Below are 18,982 nucleotides of genomic sequence, written 5' to 3'. Positions count from 1 at the left end.
CAGCACATGTTCGTTTTAAGAACACTTTCACAGCAAATTTGACAAAACGCAAAGAAGGTATCAATGTGAGATTTCTAGAAATAGCTACAGCACTCCACTAAAGGTTTAAGAATCTGAAGTGCCTTCAAAATCTGAGAGGGACGAGGTGTGGAGCATGCTTTCAGAAGTCTTAAAAGAGCAACATTCTGATGTGGAAATTACAGAATCCAAACCACCAAAAAAGAAAATCAACCTTCTGCTGGTGGCATCTGACTCAGATGATGAAAATGAATATGCGTTGGTCCACTCTGCTTTCGTTATCGAGCAGAACCCGTCATCAGCATGGGCACACATCCTCTAGCATGGTGGCTGAACCATGAAGGGACATATGAATCTTTAGTGCATCTGGCACATAAGTATCTTGCAACGCCGGTTACAACAGTGCCCTGCGAACGCCTGTTCTCACTTTCAGGTGACATTGTAAACAAGAAGCGGGCAGCATTATCTCCGGCAAATGTAACCAAATTTCAGCGATTGGCTGAAGCAGGACTGGGTAGATTTGTAGGCTCTAAAGTTTTACATTGTTTTATTTTTGAATGCAGTTTTTCTTGTACATAATTCTACATTTGTAAGTTCAACTTTCATGATAAAGATATTGCACTAAAGTACTTGTATTAGGTAAATTAAATATACTATTTCTTTTGTTTTTTACAGTGCAAATATTTGTAATCACAAATAAATATAAAGTGAGCACTGTACACTTTGTATTCTGTGTTGTAACTGAAATCAATATGTTTGAAAATGTAGAAAACATCCAAAAATTTAAATAAATGGTATTCTATTATTAACAGTGCAATTAATCATGCAATTAATCGAGATTAATTTTTTAATCGCTTGACAGCCCTACTTTAAAACAAACATTTTGGTTTATCTATGGCCTCAAATATTTCTTACCATCTTAAATATTTGTTGTTCAATGCAACCAAAACCAGTGCAGTTTCCCTTTAAATAATAAGTTGCCAAATTTAAAACAGATATAAGAAATACTTTTTAGCAAAATGCACACACAGCATGTGGAATTCATTGCCTCATGATATAATTGAGGCCAACAGCTTAGGAGGATTAAAAAAAAAGTTTAGAAAAATGTATGGATAACAATAATATCCAGAGTTATGTTAGGATATTATATTTTTTAAATTAAGTGTTGGATGGGATATAAGCCCTCACACTTCAGAGCACAAGCCAACCTCTAATTATTGGGGGTTAAGAGGAAGCCTCTTTAGGAACCAGCTGTTCTTGCTCCTTCCTATGAAGCATCTGGTACTAGCCACTGACTGCAACAGAATGCTTGGACCACGTCTGATCGAGTAGGGAAATTCCTATGTTCCCATGTAATAATATTTCATATAAAGAACTGGGGATGAGGGTGATTTATTACAGCATATAAAAGACTGCATATTACAACATATAAATGACACATAAAATGTGTCATTAGTGTGTCATTGAATTCCTGAATGACACACACTAACAAAATGATTTAGGAATTTGTTTTCAGGCTCTGTGTAATTATTTGTAAAACTGCACAAACAGTGTACATTTTTATCAAAATTAGTTCTTACTTTCTCTCCTAACAGTTCCAGTCGTGGCTTTTCAACATAATAGGCAGCTATTTTTTGCCATTCTGTTAGACTTTTTGATGTATGTGGAGGCAAAACATTAATTCCATCTTTCTGATTATCCTGATATAGTTCTGAAACAGGAACTCCATCATAACAAATTCTAAAGTGGAATAAAACATGAATAAACTACTCAAATATCAGTTACTTGAAATATTAAGAAAAATAATGTAATGTTACTTAATTCAAATTTTAAATTAGTTTCCCTTGTGACTAAACCAAAGGTGAAGGAATAAATAAATAAAATTACTCAAGTTCTTTCCTTAGAAGGGGAGATATCAGGAATAAAATGGTTACCTGCCTTTGGGTAACTGGTGTTCTTCAAGATGTGTTGCATATGTCCATTCTACTGTAGGTGCGTGTGCACTGTATGCACAGTTGTGGGAGAACTTTTTTCCTCAGTGGTATCTGTTGGGGCGGCTTGAACTCCCTCTGTTGCATACACTATTGCATGCTGGTATAAGAGAACGGAGCTCCCCCTAACTCCCCTCAGTTCCTTCGTACTAGGTGATTTTGATAGAGAGGGGAAGGAGGGCAAGTCGTGGAATGGCCATGTGCAAAACATCTCGAGGAACAACAGTTACAGAAAGGTAGGTAACAGTTTTTATTTCTTTGAGTCCTTGCACATGTCCATTCCACTGTAGGTGACTCACAAGCAGACAAACATAGAGGTGAACTCGGAGTCTACCTGAATAGTGATTGAAGGACAACCTATCAAAAATTGGTATTGTCCCTGAACTGATGGGAAATGGCATAATGAGAAGCAAAAGTGTAAACTGATTACCAAGTTTCTGATTTACAAATAGCTATGATCAGCACTTGTGTCAAGAAAGCCACTGGAGTTGCCTATGCTTTAGTAGAATGCATCAATACTCCAGCAACTGGTAGCATAAACAAATGCACAAAGAGATCCAGGATGAGATTCTCTAAGTGAAAACTTAACCATGTCCATAACCGTAATGAACAGCTGCATGGAGATTCTAAAGAACTTAGTACTCTCCAGATAAAAAGCTTAAGCCCTTCTCACATCGAACAAATGAAGTCTTTCCTCATCTCTATGCACATGGGGTATTGGGAAGAATGTAGGCAAAAAGACTGCCTGGTTAGCATGAAAATTAAAGACTACCTTGATGACAAATTTTGGGTGAGGGCAGAGATAAATTTTATCCTTATGGAAAACTGGATAGGGAAGCTCTGACACTAGACCTCTCAATTTGCCCACCCTTCTGGCTGAGATAATGGCAAGTAAAAATGCTACCTTCATAGAGAGCAAGTTTCAAGGGGTTCAAATGGCAGTCCCATTAACTTTGCTAGAACCAAGTTCAGATTCCAAGGAGGGATAGGATCTTCGACATATGGGTACAATCTGATCAAACTCTTTAGGAATATGGTAACAATGGGTTGAAGAAAAGGGATTTATTATCCACCAAAATGTGGAAGGCTGAAATAGCTGCCAGATGTACTCTTACAGAGCTAATCTCCAAACTCTGATGTTTTAGGTATAGAAGACAGTCCAGTACAAGATTCAGGGGTGCATGCTCTGGGGATATGCCTTTCTGACAGGATGAAATGGAGAAGCACTTCCATTTACTACGGTACATGCCCCTAGTTGAGGGTTTTCTGCTATTCAGAAGCACTTCAGGGACATCCTTAGAACAGGATTCTCCAAAGCATTTAGCAATGAAGCATCCATTCTGTCAGATGGAGGGCTTCTAGGCTGGGATGGAGCAGGCAGCCGCGGTCCTGCAAAATCACATCTAGATCCAATGGGAGAGACAGGGGCTTGACTGACAAGGTCAGTAGGGTCAAGAACCAGTATTGTCGAGGTCACACTGGTGCTATAGGGATGAGATGAGCATGGTCTTGTTTGACTTTGAACAAAACTCTGGACAGCAAGGGAATCAGAAGGAAGGCATACAGGAGGGGGTCCTTCTAGGATAACAGAAAACACATGTCAACTAGCCTGGTCTGATACCTCCCCGGAACAAAACCAATGGTATTTTCGGTTAGACTTTGCTGTGAACAGGTCCATGTTACTAGCCCCCAGAGCTGGAAGATGGATCTGGTGATATCAGGGCATAAAGACCACTCACGGTGATCAGAGAAGTCCTGCTCAATCAATCTATTAATGTATTCTGCTTCCCTGGAAGGTAAGCAGCCCAGAGATTAACTGAATTGGTCATACAAGAGTCCCAGAAGCAAATTGCCTCCCGGCATTGCCTCCTGGGTCGACTGCGCTCCTTCCTGTCTGTTTACGTAAATCATAATCGCAGAGTTGTCTGTTAGAATTAACAAATTCTTTCCATCTATATGTCAGAAGAAAGCTGAGCAGGCTAGTCGCAAAGCTCTTAACTCCCTGACACTTATATGAGCAATCAGATCCCAAGACAACCAGAGACCTTGAGTCTGCAGGGACCCCATGTGGGCCCTGCAACCCAGGGCTGATGCATTTGTGACTAAAGTGTGGGCTCGTAGCAGAGGGATAAAAAGGACCTCCACACAGACTTTCAGAGGGTCCATCCACCAATGCAGAGACAACAAAACTGACACTGGTACATGAACCATCTAGTTCAAATGATGATTACTTGGGGCTTTCCCTGACGCTAGCCATGCATGCAGCTTTCTGAGATGCAGCCTGTGTGTTAACCCATATAGGTACACCTTGACATGCGACCCAGGAGGCTGAAGCATCTGTGTGCCATGGCGAGAGCCTATGCTTTCAGTCAAAGCACCTCAACAGTCTTGTCTGGCAGTGAGGAAAAGGACAGCACAGGATTCCAAGGTGGTAGCTGCTCCATGACTTGTGATGAGGAAGCCACACTTGTGACCTCAGTGCTCAGTACTGGAGAACAATACTCTCAGTGCCAATGCCCCCAGAGCAATCTCAATGACAAAAGATGAGATGGTTGAGGGGAGGTCCTAGCAGGAGCAGGGACACCCCACAGTGTCCAGAACGACCACTGATATGGGCCTGGAACCACACCTTGACTGGGCCATTGCTCCGTAGGAGGAGGAAACCAGTGCTGTGACTGTTGCATGACCCAAGGTCTGATGGAGGGTATGCCCTCTGTCTTGGATGGGACACAGAGGAATGCACCTCTGAGTACGAAGAGGAAGAATCTGAAACATCTGACATTGGGGGTCAGAACCAGTTGGGACTTTGGATAGGTAGCCCAAGCTTGGAGAGGATGGATGTGGTACTGATGATATCATTGGAGGCTTGCCCTTAGACTGCAACAGCCTTTGTGGAAGTTTGGAGGTAACAGTACTGTGAGTTCCTGACATGGAGAGGAAGGTCACACGGGCATCAGTACTGATTTTAAACCTTCTTACACCTCTGCGGATACCAGTACCAAGAGGCTAAATAGGTCCCTTGTGACAGCTTATGCCTCTGGGGTGGTTGGGAGCAGCAATGACTGATGGCTCTGCTGCAGAGATCTTTCAGGGGATGCCCTCAAAGGACCTGGCACAGCTCTGGAGGTGGCAATCCCTTCTTCTTAGCTGAAGAGTGCTCCAGTGAGAGACTCTACCCTTATTGTCACTTAATGTCTCTAACTCTACTAGGCTTCGGCACCGACATCCCCAAGTGAGGTACCAAGCCTGAGGAGGATGTAAGCCTTTTCTTCAGTACCAGCAAATGGGACCGAGGCGCTGCAGACACCTCCTGTGTGCTCCATACTGAGGCTGATGTACTTGGGGTTCTCTCTGCATGAGACGAGTCCGATGGGGGGCAAAGTGCTGCCTTTAAGAGCAACATTTAAGCCTCACCACTCTAACTCTCCTTGAGCGGAGCTTAAATCCCTTACAAATGTGACTTTTGTGGGATTCTCCCAAACATTTCAAACAGGCTGGGTGTGGGCCACTGACCAGCACAGATTTAGTGCAAGAGTGGCAGGATTGAAAACCTGGTAAATGCGGCATCATTTCGGTACTGATCCCAGTATTGAAAGATGAAAACTAGTCCAAAAACACCTACGACTAAAATCTATCACTAAAACTAACAAACTTAACCAACTAACTACTTCCTAACAATAACAGAGAGTATATATACAAAGGAGTGAAGGAAGCTAACTACAACAAGTCTGAGATTACTCCGACAACCATCACTGGCAGTAAGAAGGAACTGAGGGGCTCCATGCTCTCATACCAGCATGCAGTGGTATATGGTGACGGGGGCATTTGAGCCGCCCCAGTGGGTACCATTGAGGGAAAAACTTCCAACAACTGTGCACGTCCACGCCCACACCCACAGTGGAATGGACACGTGCAAACACTCAAAGAAGTGATTTCAGGAAAGCTTGTGAGATCAAACCCATGATGTACATTATGTGAAGACACAAGAGAGCCACACTAGTGTTTCCCATGCATGTTGGACCTACAGCCCTGAGCCTGCAAACACCTATGAATATGCTTAACTTTAAGCATGTCAGTAGCCCCATTTATTTTAACAGGATTAAATTTAAGCATGTGTTTGCAGCATTGAGGCCTAACTAGTGCATGCATAACTTTAAACATAAAGAGTAGTCCCACTGAAGTCAATGGAGTTACTGACATACTTTACAGTAGGTACATATTTAAGTTCAAAGTGCAGTAAAGTCAATGGGAGGGTTTCCGTTGTCCTCAGTGGGTTTTGGATTATACCCTAAGTGATTATCCTGTCATTTGGATTCTGATTTTGGGAGGGTTTTTTATTTTTTATAAAATCACCTACTGCAAATGCCACACAAATGGAACATCTCACTTTAGAAAGTGACATTCTCAAGTATGTAAGATAAGAAGTAAAAAGCCATGTGTCTAGATGTTTCAGATTAAAACTTACTAACCACTTCTTACATAATGTATATAAAACTGTCACGTTGAATAAGCATTTTTGCCATTCTCTACCTCTATTCACTTTGTGCCTGGTACCTCGTCAATAACAGATTTGGAGCGGGGATGACGGGGTTACCCAAAAACCACTACTATTTTCATTCTTCCAGGTTTGATTAATATTTATCAGCTAAGTAGCTATTTTTACAAGGCATTCAGCTTGATAAATGATAGAGAATTTATACGATAGAGAATTTATGCATCATATTTTTAAATATATTAACTTAATAGAAAGTAAGGATTATATTTATATTTTTCTTTTAATTTATATTTTTGTCATGATTTCATAACATACTGAATACTCAACGTTTTGGTTATAATTGGTCTTTATGAAAATAATACAATCACAAAAATATATAACTAAATGGAAATGATGAAAGGTAGTATATACACACACACACACACACACACACACAGGAAAGAGAACTTATTGCTAAATACCTATGTATACACAAAAATATATATTACGTTTGACTTTTGAGCTTTCTAACCTCATTAGTACATGCTCAGAGTGACATCTGCTGGCTTTATATAGTTTTGGTTTTTGAAAAGACTAAACCAGTGGTTTTCAACCTTATTTCATTTGGGGACCCCTAAAAAAATTCAAATGGAGGTGTGGAACCCTTTGGAAATCTTAGACATAGTCTGCAAATCCCCAGGGGTCCACGGACCACAGGTTGAAAACGATTGTTCTATAGTAATGACAGCCTTTCACGTGAACCTAGAGGGGTCCACGGACCACAGATCAAAAACCACTGGGCTAAACTAATAATGACATTTCTCTTTGTAGAGACAAGGTGAATGAGGTAATATTTGTGTTAACTACTTATGCTAAACAATCTGTTCCACCTTGTATTTAGCTGTGCCACTCTGAGTACCTTTCCCAGACCTGAAGAAGAGCTCTGTGTAGCTTGAAAGCTTGCCTCTGACCAACAGCAGTTGGTCCAATAAAAGATATTACCTCACCCACAGTGTCGCTCTAATATCATGGTGCCAATGTGGCTACGACAACATGTTTCTCTTTTAATTCATACAATTAAGTTTCTATTATTTCATCTCATATTTCTTTGTAATCTAACTGACACACACATACAATATAGTTGGCCTGATTCTCATTTACACAATATATAATTTACTCTCATTTTAACACCTCTTTACACTACCAGAGCAGTGTAAAGGGGCATTAGCATACCTGAGCATCAGTTTAAAACAAAGTGCCTTCTAATTTGGAGTGTGATTAATTTTTGAAAGGAGTCCAAAAAAGGTAACTTTGGAACAAAAGAACCTGTAATTCTTACTTAGGGCCTCAGAGAGAAAGGCCTTGGACCTGATAGTAATATGATCTTGAACAGTCTCTGACATATATCTGAGATTTCTCTTTCTTCAAATAGAAGTCTTAACGAAAGATCTGTTACTTAACTTGATGGCGGGAAAAACTAGCTTTTTGGCAAGTGTCTGGCCTTTTACCTGTTCAAGTTTCCTCTTTATTTCTAAGACTTTGCAGGTTCTGACTCCCATTGAGAGTTTGTATAGAATGAATATAAATTAAAATGATAAAAGATATAAAACACCCTTGAGTAAAACACACTTAACACTCGAGTTCAGAAGTAATTGAAATGAGCAACAAAGACAATTATTCACTATTTATACTGCACTTTTGATCAAAGTAATTTTCAGATTAAGAAGTCTATGTCAAACAATAAAAAGTTGATGTAACCTGAAATGCCTTACAGACTGTTGACCTTCTGGAGACAAAAGACACACTGAGGGAAAGTGCTAGGAAGTAGTAATACTGATGTAACAGTATTGTGTTTCTATCTGCTGGCAAAAAAGTATAATCTGCACTCCCAGAGAAGTACAGGAATTCCTGCTGAAAGGAGTTTTATAAAATACAATACTATATGATATTTTTTACAATATCTTGTAGGATATTTTTGCTGGAAATGGGGTGACAAAATACCTCTTTTAATGTTTAAATTGAACATATTGGTGTATAAGAAACAGAAGAATGAAATAAGCATTACTAGCTTAGGCAAACTTGAAGATATAGCTTTCTTGATCAGTTCCACTATAAATTCTATAATAGACCGCTGCAGATTTCCTTGGTCTTTGTTACAACAAACAAGCGTCAATCTAAGTACTTAAAACTAGCACCAACACATGAAGAGAACTAAACTATTGTTGTTATAACTGCAGACATCAGTATAATTTGATTTTGACTATCCATTGCACAGAAAAACAAGTTTGCTCTAATTTGATTCATTGTATCTGTAGAATTTGTCAAATGCAGGAGCTAGTCATGTCTCACTAGTTCAGTGTGTGCAATTATATTCTGAAAGAAGCCTTATCTGGTGTAGGACAAATTGTACCTATAAGGTTGTAGGTTCACATGGCATGTAGATTTAAAAGATTTAAAACCAAGCAACTTCAAAGCAGTAGGTGGTGCCACAAGATGGCAGTGCTCCAGAGGATTCAGTTTTCTATACTTAATTCAGCAAGGTCAGGCATATGCTTAAATATTTGAGCATGCAAGTTGTTCCATCAATGTCAATGACATATAGATAAAACATAAACATACAATATAATGGTAATTTCTATGCCTAGTAAATAAAAAAGTGAAAAACTGAGGCCATAACACAAATTGAGTAGCAAGAAATCTAGAAAACTAGCCAACTATTGAAAATATTAAAATCATCAAAAGTTGTTCTAGATTCTTGCTTCCAAGATACAAAAGCATCATATATTGATAAATATTTTTACTTAACATTCTCTGACTTGCAAATCTTAAACTGTTGGGATCTTTCCAGAAGTCACTTAAAAAGAAAATGAAGCGGAGGAAGAGGTATTATAGCTAATGGCTTAGGAAATTCTTGCTTCTGCTTTTGAAGCTGCATGCCACGTTCACTGGGATAGTGAGTCTTCTGAAACCAGCTACTGATGTGAAAGCCTTTCTAAGTAAAGCATTTTCAACTCCTTTGCCTTCTGTACAGAGGTCTCCACCTCCCACCCAAAGAAGTTCTCTATGAACTAAAATAGGTTTTTGAGATTTTTCTGAACCTCCCAGTGGAATGCAGAAGTTTGCAGCCAAGTGCACCTGCTAGCATCAGCCTGAATCAATAATTTTCTGTACTGTATCACCCCCATCAAGGAGTGCCAATGCCTGGAGTCAGGCCAGGTCTACACCTTCATAAACTAGCTTTTTAGGCTCTGGGTGCTTGTTCTGAGGGACATTAACCTGCCTTTTAGTCAGGAAGGCAAGACAGACCACAACAGGAAGGGCTGCAGCTATGGAGTGGTAAACCCCTTACTCCAAATCAATCCTATGACTCAAGCTCAGAGTTCTGAGGTGTAGTACCAAGTAGTCGGCTGGCCTTTCCTTAGACCATGGCCATTTCAACCACTATCCTTTCATGCAGAAGGAAGGACCCATAGCTGGCAGCATCCTCAGGGAAGATCCTTGGAGACAGTACAAGATGACAGCCATAAATGCTTCACCAGCTGGTCCAACATACTTTGCAAAGTCACAGCAATCCCATTGCATGGCGCAGTTATCACTTGGCTACAACCCTTGTAGATTCCTGGCCCAGTGCTAACTGGGTCAGCTAACATTGCCAGCTTTTTAAAAAACTGGGGGAAAGTCAAACCCTCTGTCACAGAGTTGCTATCCCTATCCTCCTGCTTCTTTGCAGCAGAACCATATTTGGCAACAGATTAGAACATCAGCCCAATAGAGTACAAGCAGCAATCATCATCTCCCTGGTCACCACTCTGCTCCAATTTGGGTAGTGATTATGATGTAGTGATGGAAGATCTAGGAGAAATGAGCTCTTCAAAACACAAGGTACCAGCACCACTGGTGAGAAGGCCAATGCTCCATGCAGTGGTGAATTAGCCACTGGGCCAAAGGGGCCCATGCCCAGGGGCCCCAGCCAATTGGGGGACCCCCGGAAAATGGGCAGCCCTGCGCTGCGCTCCGCTCCGCCTGCCCGGTGCTCCTGCCGGGGAGTGGTGTCAGGGTGCGGAGGCTTGCCCCGCTCCGCCCGGCACTCCTGCTGGGGAGCAGAGGAAGCCCCTGCACCCCAACCCTGCTCCCCAATAGAAGCCCCGGGCAGGCAGGGCAGGGCAAGCCCCCGCGCCCTGACCCCCTCCCTGGCAGGAGCGCTGGGCAGGTGGTGCTGCCCCCTCGCTTCGACCCCATTTCCCCGGCAGGAGTGCCGGGCAGGGGAGGGGGGACTTCAGACAGAGGGGGGACTTCAGGGGCCCCCACTTGCTCTGGCCCAAGGCCCCACAAACCCTTAATCTGCCTCTGGCTCCATGTGGCAATTAAGCCAATAATTGTAAAATGGCCTTCTAATTATGGTCTAAAAGGAACTGACTGAATGGTTCCAAGGACAGAGTTTAGTTTATGGGTGTTATGCAGCCAACAGTAAGGGGCATGACATGCCTTCCTAGCCATGACCCTTAGGGGTCAAAAAAACTTTAGAGGCTTGGAAAGTTTCACCTGTCATGTGTTAGAGAGCCTACTTTACAGAAGGTTTTTCCTCCTTCACCATTTACTTCACAAAGTTTCACCAGGTGGCATACTTCCAGGTAACTGACAGCCTCATAAATCCTAGCTGTCACCATTCAAAAACAGAGTCAGATATTTCACACTGTTAGGAATTTTTTATCTACTTTATGGAAACGATTGATTAGATTTGGAATTGGATGAACACATTCATTGGGGTAGATCCACATCTGGGAAGACAAACACAAAATCTTCTCTATTTTGCTAATTTTACTCACTGAGGTTCTAAGAGAACTTCACCCCTGGTGAATACCCAGATCAAAAGGAGCAGTATTAGTCTACTGGGAGGAAAAGAAGTCTGCATAGATCAAAATGAAAGAAAAGGCCTAACACAGTAGCCTGACAAAAATACTCAAGGAAAACTACTAAGTCATCTTGATAGCTCAAGTGAAATCTTTACACAAGAGTTTTCACAGACTCACAGATTTTAAGGCTATAAGAGTTCATTATGATCATCAGGTCTGAGCCTCTGGCATAATACAGGCCATAAAATTTCACCAAACAATTCTTGCATCAAGTCTATAATTTCTGGTTGAGCTCTAGCCTATATTTCAGAGATATTCAGTCTTGATTTAAACACTTCAAGTGACTGAGAATCTCACATTCCTTTGTTTGCTAAATTAAAGGCTCTCTTTCGAAACCTTCTCCCCATGCAGATGCTTATAGACCTTGATCAGGCCACCTCTTAACTCTCTCTTGGATAAACAGAATAGACTGAGCTTCGTTAATTTCTCACTATAAGGCAAGAGGTTTTCCAGACCTGGAATCATTCTTATAGTTCTTTTCTGAGCCAATTTGTCAACATCCTTTTTAAAAAGTGTGGACACCAGAATGGACTGCAGTATTGCAGTAATAGTCTCACTAATTCCATACACAATCGTAATATCACCTCCCTACATCTATGCAATATCACCTTGCATATACATCCAAGGATAATGTTTGCTGTCTTTGCCAGTGTATTCCTTTGGAGTTCATCTCCAGCTGATTATCTACCATGACTATTAAGTCCCTTTCAGAGTTATTGCTTTCCAAAATATAGTACTCCATCCTGCAAGCATGACCTATATTCTTTATTCCTAGGAGTATAACCTTACATGTGCCTGTATTTTTAAAAATGCATGTTGCTCAAGTGAGCCCATTTTAGCAAGAAATCCAGACTGCTGTGTAGAACTGACCTGTCGTCATTATTTACCATTCTAACAAATGTTTGAGTCATTTGCAAACTTATCAGAAATGATTTTATATCTTTGTAAGCATGACTGAATCTGGAGATATAAACAGCCCATAAGAAGCGAACAACCAGTCTGAAAATTGTGAAGGAATATCTGAAAGTATTAGGTGTCTAATCCTAAATCCCCCGATCAACAACAGAACATAGTAAGTCACAAATAAATACAGCAAAAATGTAACTAAAATAATCACTACACAATGAAGGTGAAAGATAATTCTTATTTATATTTAACTTTTTTTCAATGAAGAAAAAAGAACTGCAAAAACCTGTATGAAAATCAGAAAGAGAATTAGGAACTAATCTGAATGACACTGGAAAGACATAAATTAGTGATGTGACAACACTATAAAACATGAGTAGGCGGACAACAAAGCAGAGTACTGTTAACGTTTCATCATTGTTCCTTGTAAAACAAATTACCTTTGACAGATCATCCTGTTGTTTGGCATGTTGTACTATCATTGTTAACCTGGATTTTTTAAAAATATTTTACATAACAGTCACTTCATTTTAAATAAATTACTCACAAATTAAAGGTTAAAATCCTGCAACGCTTTCTTCCACGAGTAGCCCTTATTCATAAAAGTAATCCTGTTGACTCACAATCTGTGCTTAACTTTATGTACATGAATTTTCCATTGGAATCAATGGAACTACTCAGATGCTTAAAGGTAGACAGAAATGTAAGTGCTTCCAGAATCAGGACTTGTGTGAGTAAGGTCTTCTGTGAGTAAGGGTTTGCGGGACTGAGCTTTAAAGTCCAAATTCGTATAGGCATGCATAACATGACTCCCTTAAGTAGCCCTATTGACAATAATGGGACTGCTAAAGTTTGTAAACTTAAGCATGAGCATAAGCATTTGCAAGACTGAGGTCAAATCTGCAAAATATTCACTGAAAACTGACTAAAAAAATGTATTTGTTTTAATAAGTCAAATGCAAAACAATATCTTTAATGTCTTGAGCAATATGAATTCTAGGTGTTTGTGGTTTAAAGATTAATATAAACAAGAATATTAAAATATGTCTGTAGTGCCAGCCTAATACAGAATCTATTAAGACATTTTGTGTCCAGAACATTTCTTTAATAATAAAATATTAAAATAATGAAGCCTTCAGAAAAGTTATTCTTTAACTAATATTCATTTAAACTAAATTATAATTACAAAGCTAAAACTGAAAACAGATTATAGGTTCATACCTATTTCTTTCAATTTGCTCTTCAAAAGTAATATTTTCTGAGCAGAGTGATGCTTCCTCCTGGTGGTCCAGATCCTTTGCTGTAAATAAAAGATAATGCCCTTTTCTGTTGAAAGTATGACATACTCTTGAAGCCAGCTGTAGATCAGCAGGCAGTGCAAAACTAGGAGAAGCAGTACACAGGTGATGAATAACTGGATAATGTTGACCTCTGGGGGACAAAAAAAATCAACTATTTTAGCATTTTCACTGTCTTCTGACATCTAGATTTCACATACACAGATTACTTTACTACTGCATTAGAATCACACAGACTGTATTTGAAGTTTTAATACATATAATTAGTAGAAATTATTGTACAATTAACAGAAAAGAAAAGAAGATGCTAAAATCCCTGACAGTAGCTTTAAAGTAGAAATTAATTACATAGGACAAAGTCTTACTCTCCTATTTAAGCATAACTTTTATGAGCTTCATTGAGAGTTTCACTTGTGTAAGTACTTAGGATAAGACCCCTAAATTGTACACATATGTAAATATGCTGAAACATTACACGAACTCATGAGTAAGACACTGCAGCTCGGAGTGTGCTCCCCAGGGTGGGTAGACAAACACATGCTAGGTCTGCTGGAGCTAGAGTACTAAAAATAGCAGTATAGCTGGAAGTAGCATGAGCAGCAACTTGGGCTAGCCACCCTACTATGTAACCAAGGAGTCCAGGTGGGTTTGTCCTCAGGCAGCTAGCCCGAGCTGCTACCCATGCTACTCCCAGCCACACTGCTATTTTTCATGCACTACCTTGAGCAGAGTATCTGTCTACCTGGGAAGCACGCTCCCAGCTGCAGTGTAGATGAACCCTAAATCTTTTGACAGAGTTCCTTGGAAATAATGTTTATAAAGTTTTGGACTTAATTATGTTAATGAGGTGCTATCTTCACTTGAACATTTTCCTAACTTCTTTCAGTTCATAATTCCAAAACAGTCTGGCCCATACTCTACACATTTGTTTTCATCTCTTGGCTTTGTAAGACCTGATGCCATTGATTAACTTTGGAAAGTTAAAATTATTTACTTCCACCATTTAAGATCCTGATCCAAAACCCCTTGAAGTCAATGAAACTCTTTCTACTAACTTAACCGGCAATGTATCAGGACCTAAAAGGCATTTCCGCCCATTTTATGGGCTCCACAGAGTTAATAAATGTCCAGGATGCAGACAGCTATGATGGGGGGAGGGGGACGGGGGGGACGGGTTAGCAGGCAGGAAACCACCTGGAGCGAATGAGGATGGTCTAGGAAGTAAAGAGGGTCCAAGTGATGGTGCAGAGATTCCCACATATCCACGTTACATGCACCCCATCATCCTCCAGATGCAACGAAGCCTTCACCATGAAGAAAGAAAATAGGTTGCAGAGAGCCATGAAGGGGTTAATGGGGAAGAGGCATTTGGTCAGAGAATGTGTACGAGTGAGAGAAAGGGTGGATTTTAGAGAGGGTGGATTTTTAGGAAGAAGCAGAGTCCATCCCTGTGCAGGTTACAAATTCTACCAAAGGTCCTTTCACTGAATTGTTCTTACATATTTTGTTTTTTGTTTTCGTTTTAAGATCTAAGGAAATTAATGGGCAAACAAAATTATGAAGTATTTACAAACTTAATTCCAATTTATCAATTACTTACGGGAAACATCTGTGTGAGAATGCTGGAAATTCAAAGTTAAAGTTACACTGAGTAACTTTCTTGATACCTCGCAGGGTTACCCCTGGAGTCATGAAGCTTACACATCACCCGTTTGCTCAGGGCTGTGCCTAACTCCACAAGCTAGAATGTAACGTTTTTTTATTTTATGAAGGGGGAAAGCAGCACTAATAACTACAATTAAATCAGAAAAATACAGAGGTTAGTGTAACACAGAGCCATGTTTGTCATCTTCTAAAATAATATTTTATATTTATGTTGTAATAATATTACAAAAAGAATGAAAGCAAAGAGGAAAGATAAAGCCGCCACAGAAAATGAAGGCAAGAGGATATGCACAACATATAACACCACTCAGAAGAAAATAATACAACTCAAGAATCAGAAAATTGTTATCATACAGTCCAGCAATGACATCAATGGATTTTAAAGAAAACTGCAACACCCACTTAGTTCGTCAATATCTGAAAAACCTTAAACTACATTTTAATTTTTATTTGGGAATATACTTCAATATGTTTTAATTAATTGTTATATGAAAGAGAAACCACTTCAGGGGGGAAACAAACTATGTCTATTCTGTGCAAAAAAGTTAGGTTTAACTAAAGAAGTGTTTTTTTTTAATTATTTAGTTAAATTAATGCAAAACCCTGCATGAACACTCTTTCGTCATTTTAAATCTGGTTCATATTGATTTAGCATGTGTCAGTAAATGTACAGGCACAAGTTAAACAAATATAAATAGTTTTCAGCCAACACCCACAAAAGTGTTTGGACCAGTTTAACTAAAATAATTTAAAAACTGATTTTAGTTAAACAAGTGCAACTTTTGTGGTGTAGACAAGGCATTAGTTCCCTCAACAATGCAAAATGCAACAATGCAAAATTTCACCAGATCCTACAACCCAAGCAAAAGCTCACTGAACTCAGTGGGAACTTTTCCTGCATAAAGAGTACAGGATCAAGCCTTTGGGATAAAATTTAAAAGGATAAAAAAGAAAGGAGTATCCATGAAAGAAGGGGATTCACAGGCATGGCACACATGAGATGAATGGGCTAGTCTGGATTAAAGGATACCCCCTGGAAACCCAAGCAGTGGAGGGGACATTTTCAGGACAAGAGTTCATAAGTTTTGCAGTATAGTAGGATTGAAAGCAGAGTCAGCTTAGATTCAGGAGAGTGAAATTGCAGACCAATATTTTAATGAGAAGCTTACATATTGGTTTATTTTAGAGAAGAGAAGAAAGATTTCACACAGTATTTCTACAAGGGGGAAATACTGAATATACTCCATAAATGTATGCAATAGCCTGGCTTATTTAAATCCGTGCACTAAAACTACATTTTCCCCACAGTACAATTCACCTGCAAATTAAAAAAATAACAGAGAGATAAGACTTCTATGGGCAAAGAGTTTCTTAAATTTTCTTTAAAATATAATAGTTTCAGTGATTTCTGTAAATAAAGAAAAGTGAAATAACTGAAAATTTGTCCCAGAACATTGATCAGAAATTCTTGTTTACTTATTTAAAATAGATAAAGGCAGAGTATAAATTTAATTGGGTCATGTTCTTACTCTTCTAGTACAGAAGTTTATCATTTCACTGGATGGACAAGCTGGAAGTATAAGCAATAAAAACTAAAATATTTGGGGCATGTTGCAGGTAAAGGTGTGTTTTTACAGCACACAGTCTCCCTTAAGATGACTGACTATTTATCATTCTTTGAAAAAGAGGACATGAAAAAACAATACTATGTGTGTGGCCTACATTACCTTCATCTAATGCACTAAATAAAGTTTTTTTTAGAAAATCATGCAGTTTCTGAACCATTGATAATCTGACAATAACTATTTATTGAAGGTAAAATACTCATTGTCTGCAGTCACTATTTGTTTTAATATATAATCTTGCTAACCAAATGATCTTTAAGCCATGTAGATAAGCAATGGCATGCAGAGGGTCACTTAAATGCCAATTTGACTGTTTCATAAACTTAGGCATTCTTTCCCCATGAGTCTAGTCTCGGCTACTTAATTGAAAGTAATATCCATTTACAAACTTTAGGCCTGCCATAAAAAGGCTCTCTTCTGTGTCCAGCAAACCTTTCAGGGCCCTAAGCCCAACAAAAGCTAATAATTAAAGCTTTTTTTTTTTCACCTCAGTAAAGAGTGAAGTGGAGGTGCAACTTAAGGTACACCAAAACAAACCTGGCCATAAAGATCTAATTGACAGGGAAGACTGTAAAACCAGAGAATCTCACTTGTCATGAAGTGAACAGGATCAGACAAATTAGTGTATAAACTGTACTTCTTTCTATATCTGCACACATGCTACAGAACGACATATGCCACCTATGACAACAGCAGAATAAATAGGAGCTGTCCTCAAATTACAGCTTCAACTAAAAACTGCTGAATAGAGCTGTGCGAATATCTGATTTTTTGGTTCGGTAGCTGAACCAAAACAAAAAACAAACAAAAATTTTTGTTTTGAGTCAACTCAAAACAAAAAATTTTTGGTGAACCAAAAAAGTCTAAAAAATTTAGTTTTGAGTTGAGTGAAATGTTTCATTCGACCCAAAATAAATAATTTCATTTTGCTTGAGGGGGTTGTGGGGTTTTTTTGCCTTTTTAAAATAATTAAAATGCAAGTAAAATCTGAAATGAAAAATAATTTCCAATCAAAATATGAAGATGTGTTTTATTTCAAAAATATTGAAACAAAATATTTAGACTTTTTCTGAATTTGTGTTTAATATGGCAAATTTGACATGAATTCAAGAAAGTTTCAGTCAAGCTGAATCTACATTTATCTAAACTAAATTTCATCCAAAAAATTTCACCCGCTTCTACTGCTGAATCTGAAATAATAAGCACTGACTATAATACAAATACAAGTCAACGAATTCTTAGTACATAAGTAAAGAAGATGGCTTAAATCCGGAATTGTTTACATTACATTTGTAGTATTTTCCACTGTTTGTTTTTAAATACTTTAATTAGATTATGCTTGGGATTGTATGGACCAAGTTCTACCACAGCATAAGTGCCTCCAGCTCCTGCTGAGTCAATGCCTGGGCTGAATTTGGCCCTATAGATTTAAAAAGTTGTAACTGAAAACTATTTTAAGGAGATAAACAGCAAATTCAGACTACAGTTGATTCTGAGCTACAAAGTTTGAATCTGAACTTCCCCAAGGTTCTGGGTGTTCAGATTTAGGATTTTGAAATGGCCCTATGCCTACTCTAAACATGTACTATACTAATTTTTTCCAAGTATTTAAAATAACTGCAAAAATATTTCCATAATATTCACTTCATAACAATGAAATGTTCTAAAAGTTACTTGATCTCTGGATTCCATGTGGACAGCGAAGACCGTGATTGCTGTAGCTGGAGATCTTCTTCTAATAACTTTTGCTGAACTTCAAATGGTTTAGCCTTTATGATTGCTTCTCCTTTCACCTGTAGCATGTCTGAGGATACAGCCTAAAAAGCAATAAAACTGAAGGATAAAAACAATGTTATGAGAAACTAAATATTATATGGATTTTTTTTTATCCATGTTGAAGTACTCTGAACTCTGGCAATTCTACACTTCAGAGCAAACCATAGCAGACAGTTAAGGTTGCTATAAATTAGAGTAGCCATAGTGACTGCTGTAACTTACTCCATTTGTTACATCAGCTCCAGGGGAAATCCAGAATCTGGCAGACACAAATTTGCCATGCTCCTTCCCAGGCTGCACTTTCTGAGGGTATGTC

The 18,982-nt window shown here is 38.9% G+C and overlaps 1 protein-coding gene across 7 annotated transcripts in view; it reads right to left on the bottom strand.

Annotated features, from left to right (window-relative positions):
• The window catches only part of TTC6 (tetratricopeptide repeat domain 6), a 127,022-nt gene that overhangs the window by 85,650 nt on the left and 22,390 nt on the right, over positions 1-18,982 (bottom strand). For all 7 annotated transcript variants that reach the window (XM_043549411.1, XM_043549412.1, XM_043549409.1 and 4 more), the window contains exons 5-7: positions 18,565-18,707; positions 13,524-13,733; positions 1,599-1,758 (exon numbers count right to left, since the gene is read on the bottom strand). In XM_043549411.1, coding sequence (XP_043405346.1) covers positions 1,599-1,758; positions 13,524-13,733; positions 18,565-18,707 — 513 coding nt within the window. The remainder of the gene's footprint in view (positions 1-1,598; positions 1,759-13,523; positions 13,734-18,564; positions 18,708-18,982) is intronic.

The sequence above is a fragment of the Chelonia mydas genome, chromosome 6, assembly GCF_015237465.2.
Source record: "Chelonia mydas isolate rCheMyd1 chromosome 6, rCheMyd1.pri.v2, whole genome shotgun sequence".
Lineage (NCBI taxonomy): Eukaryota > Metazoa > Chordata > Testudines > Cheloniidae > Chelonia > Chelonia mydas.
Note: the sequence above shows the minus strand (reverse complement) of the source record. Positions and strands in the feature narration are given on the sequence as shown.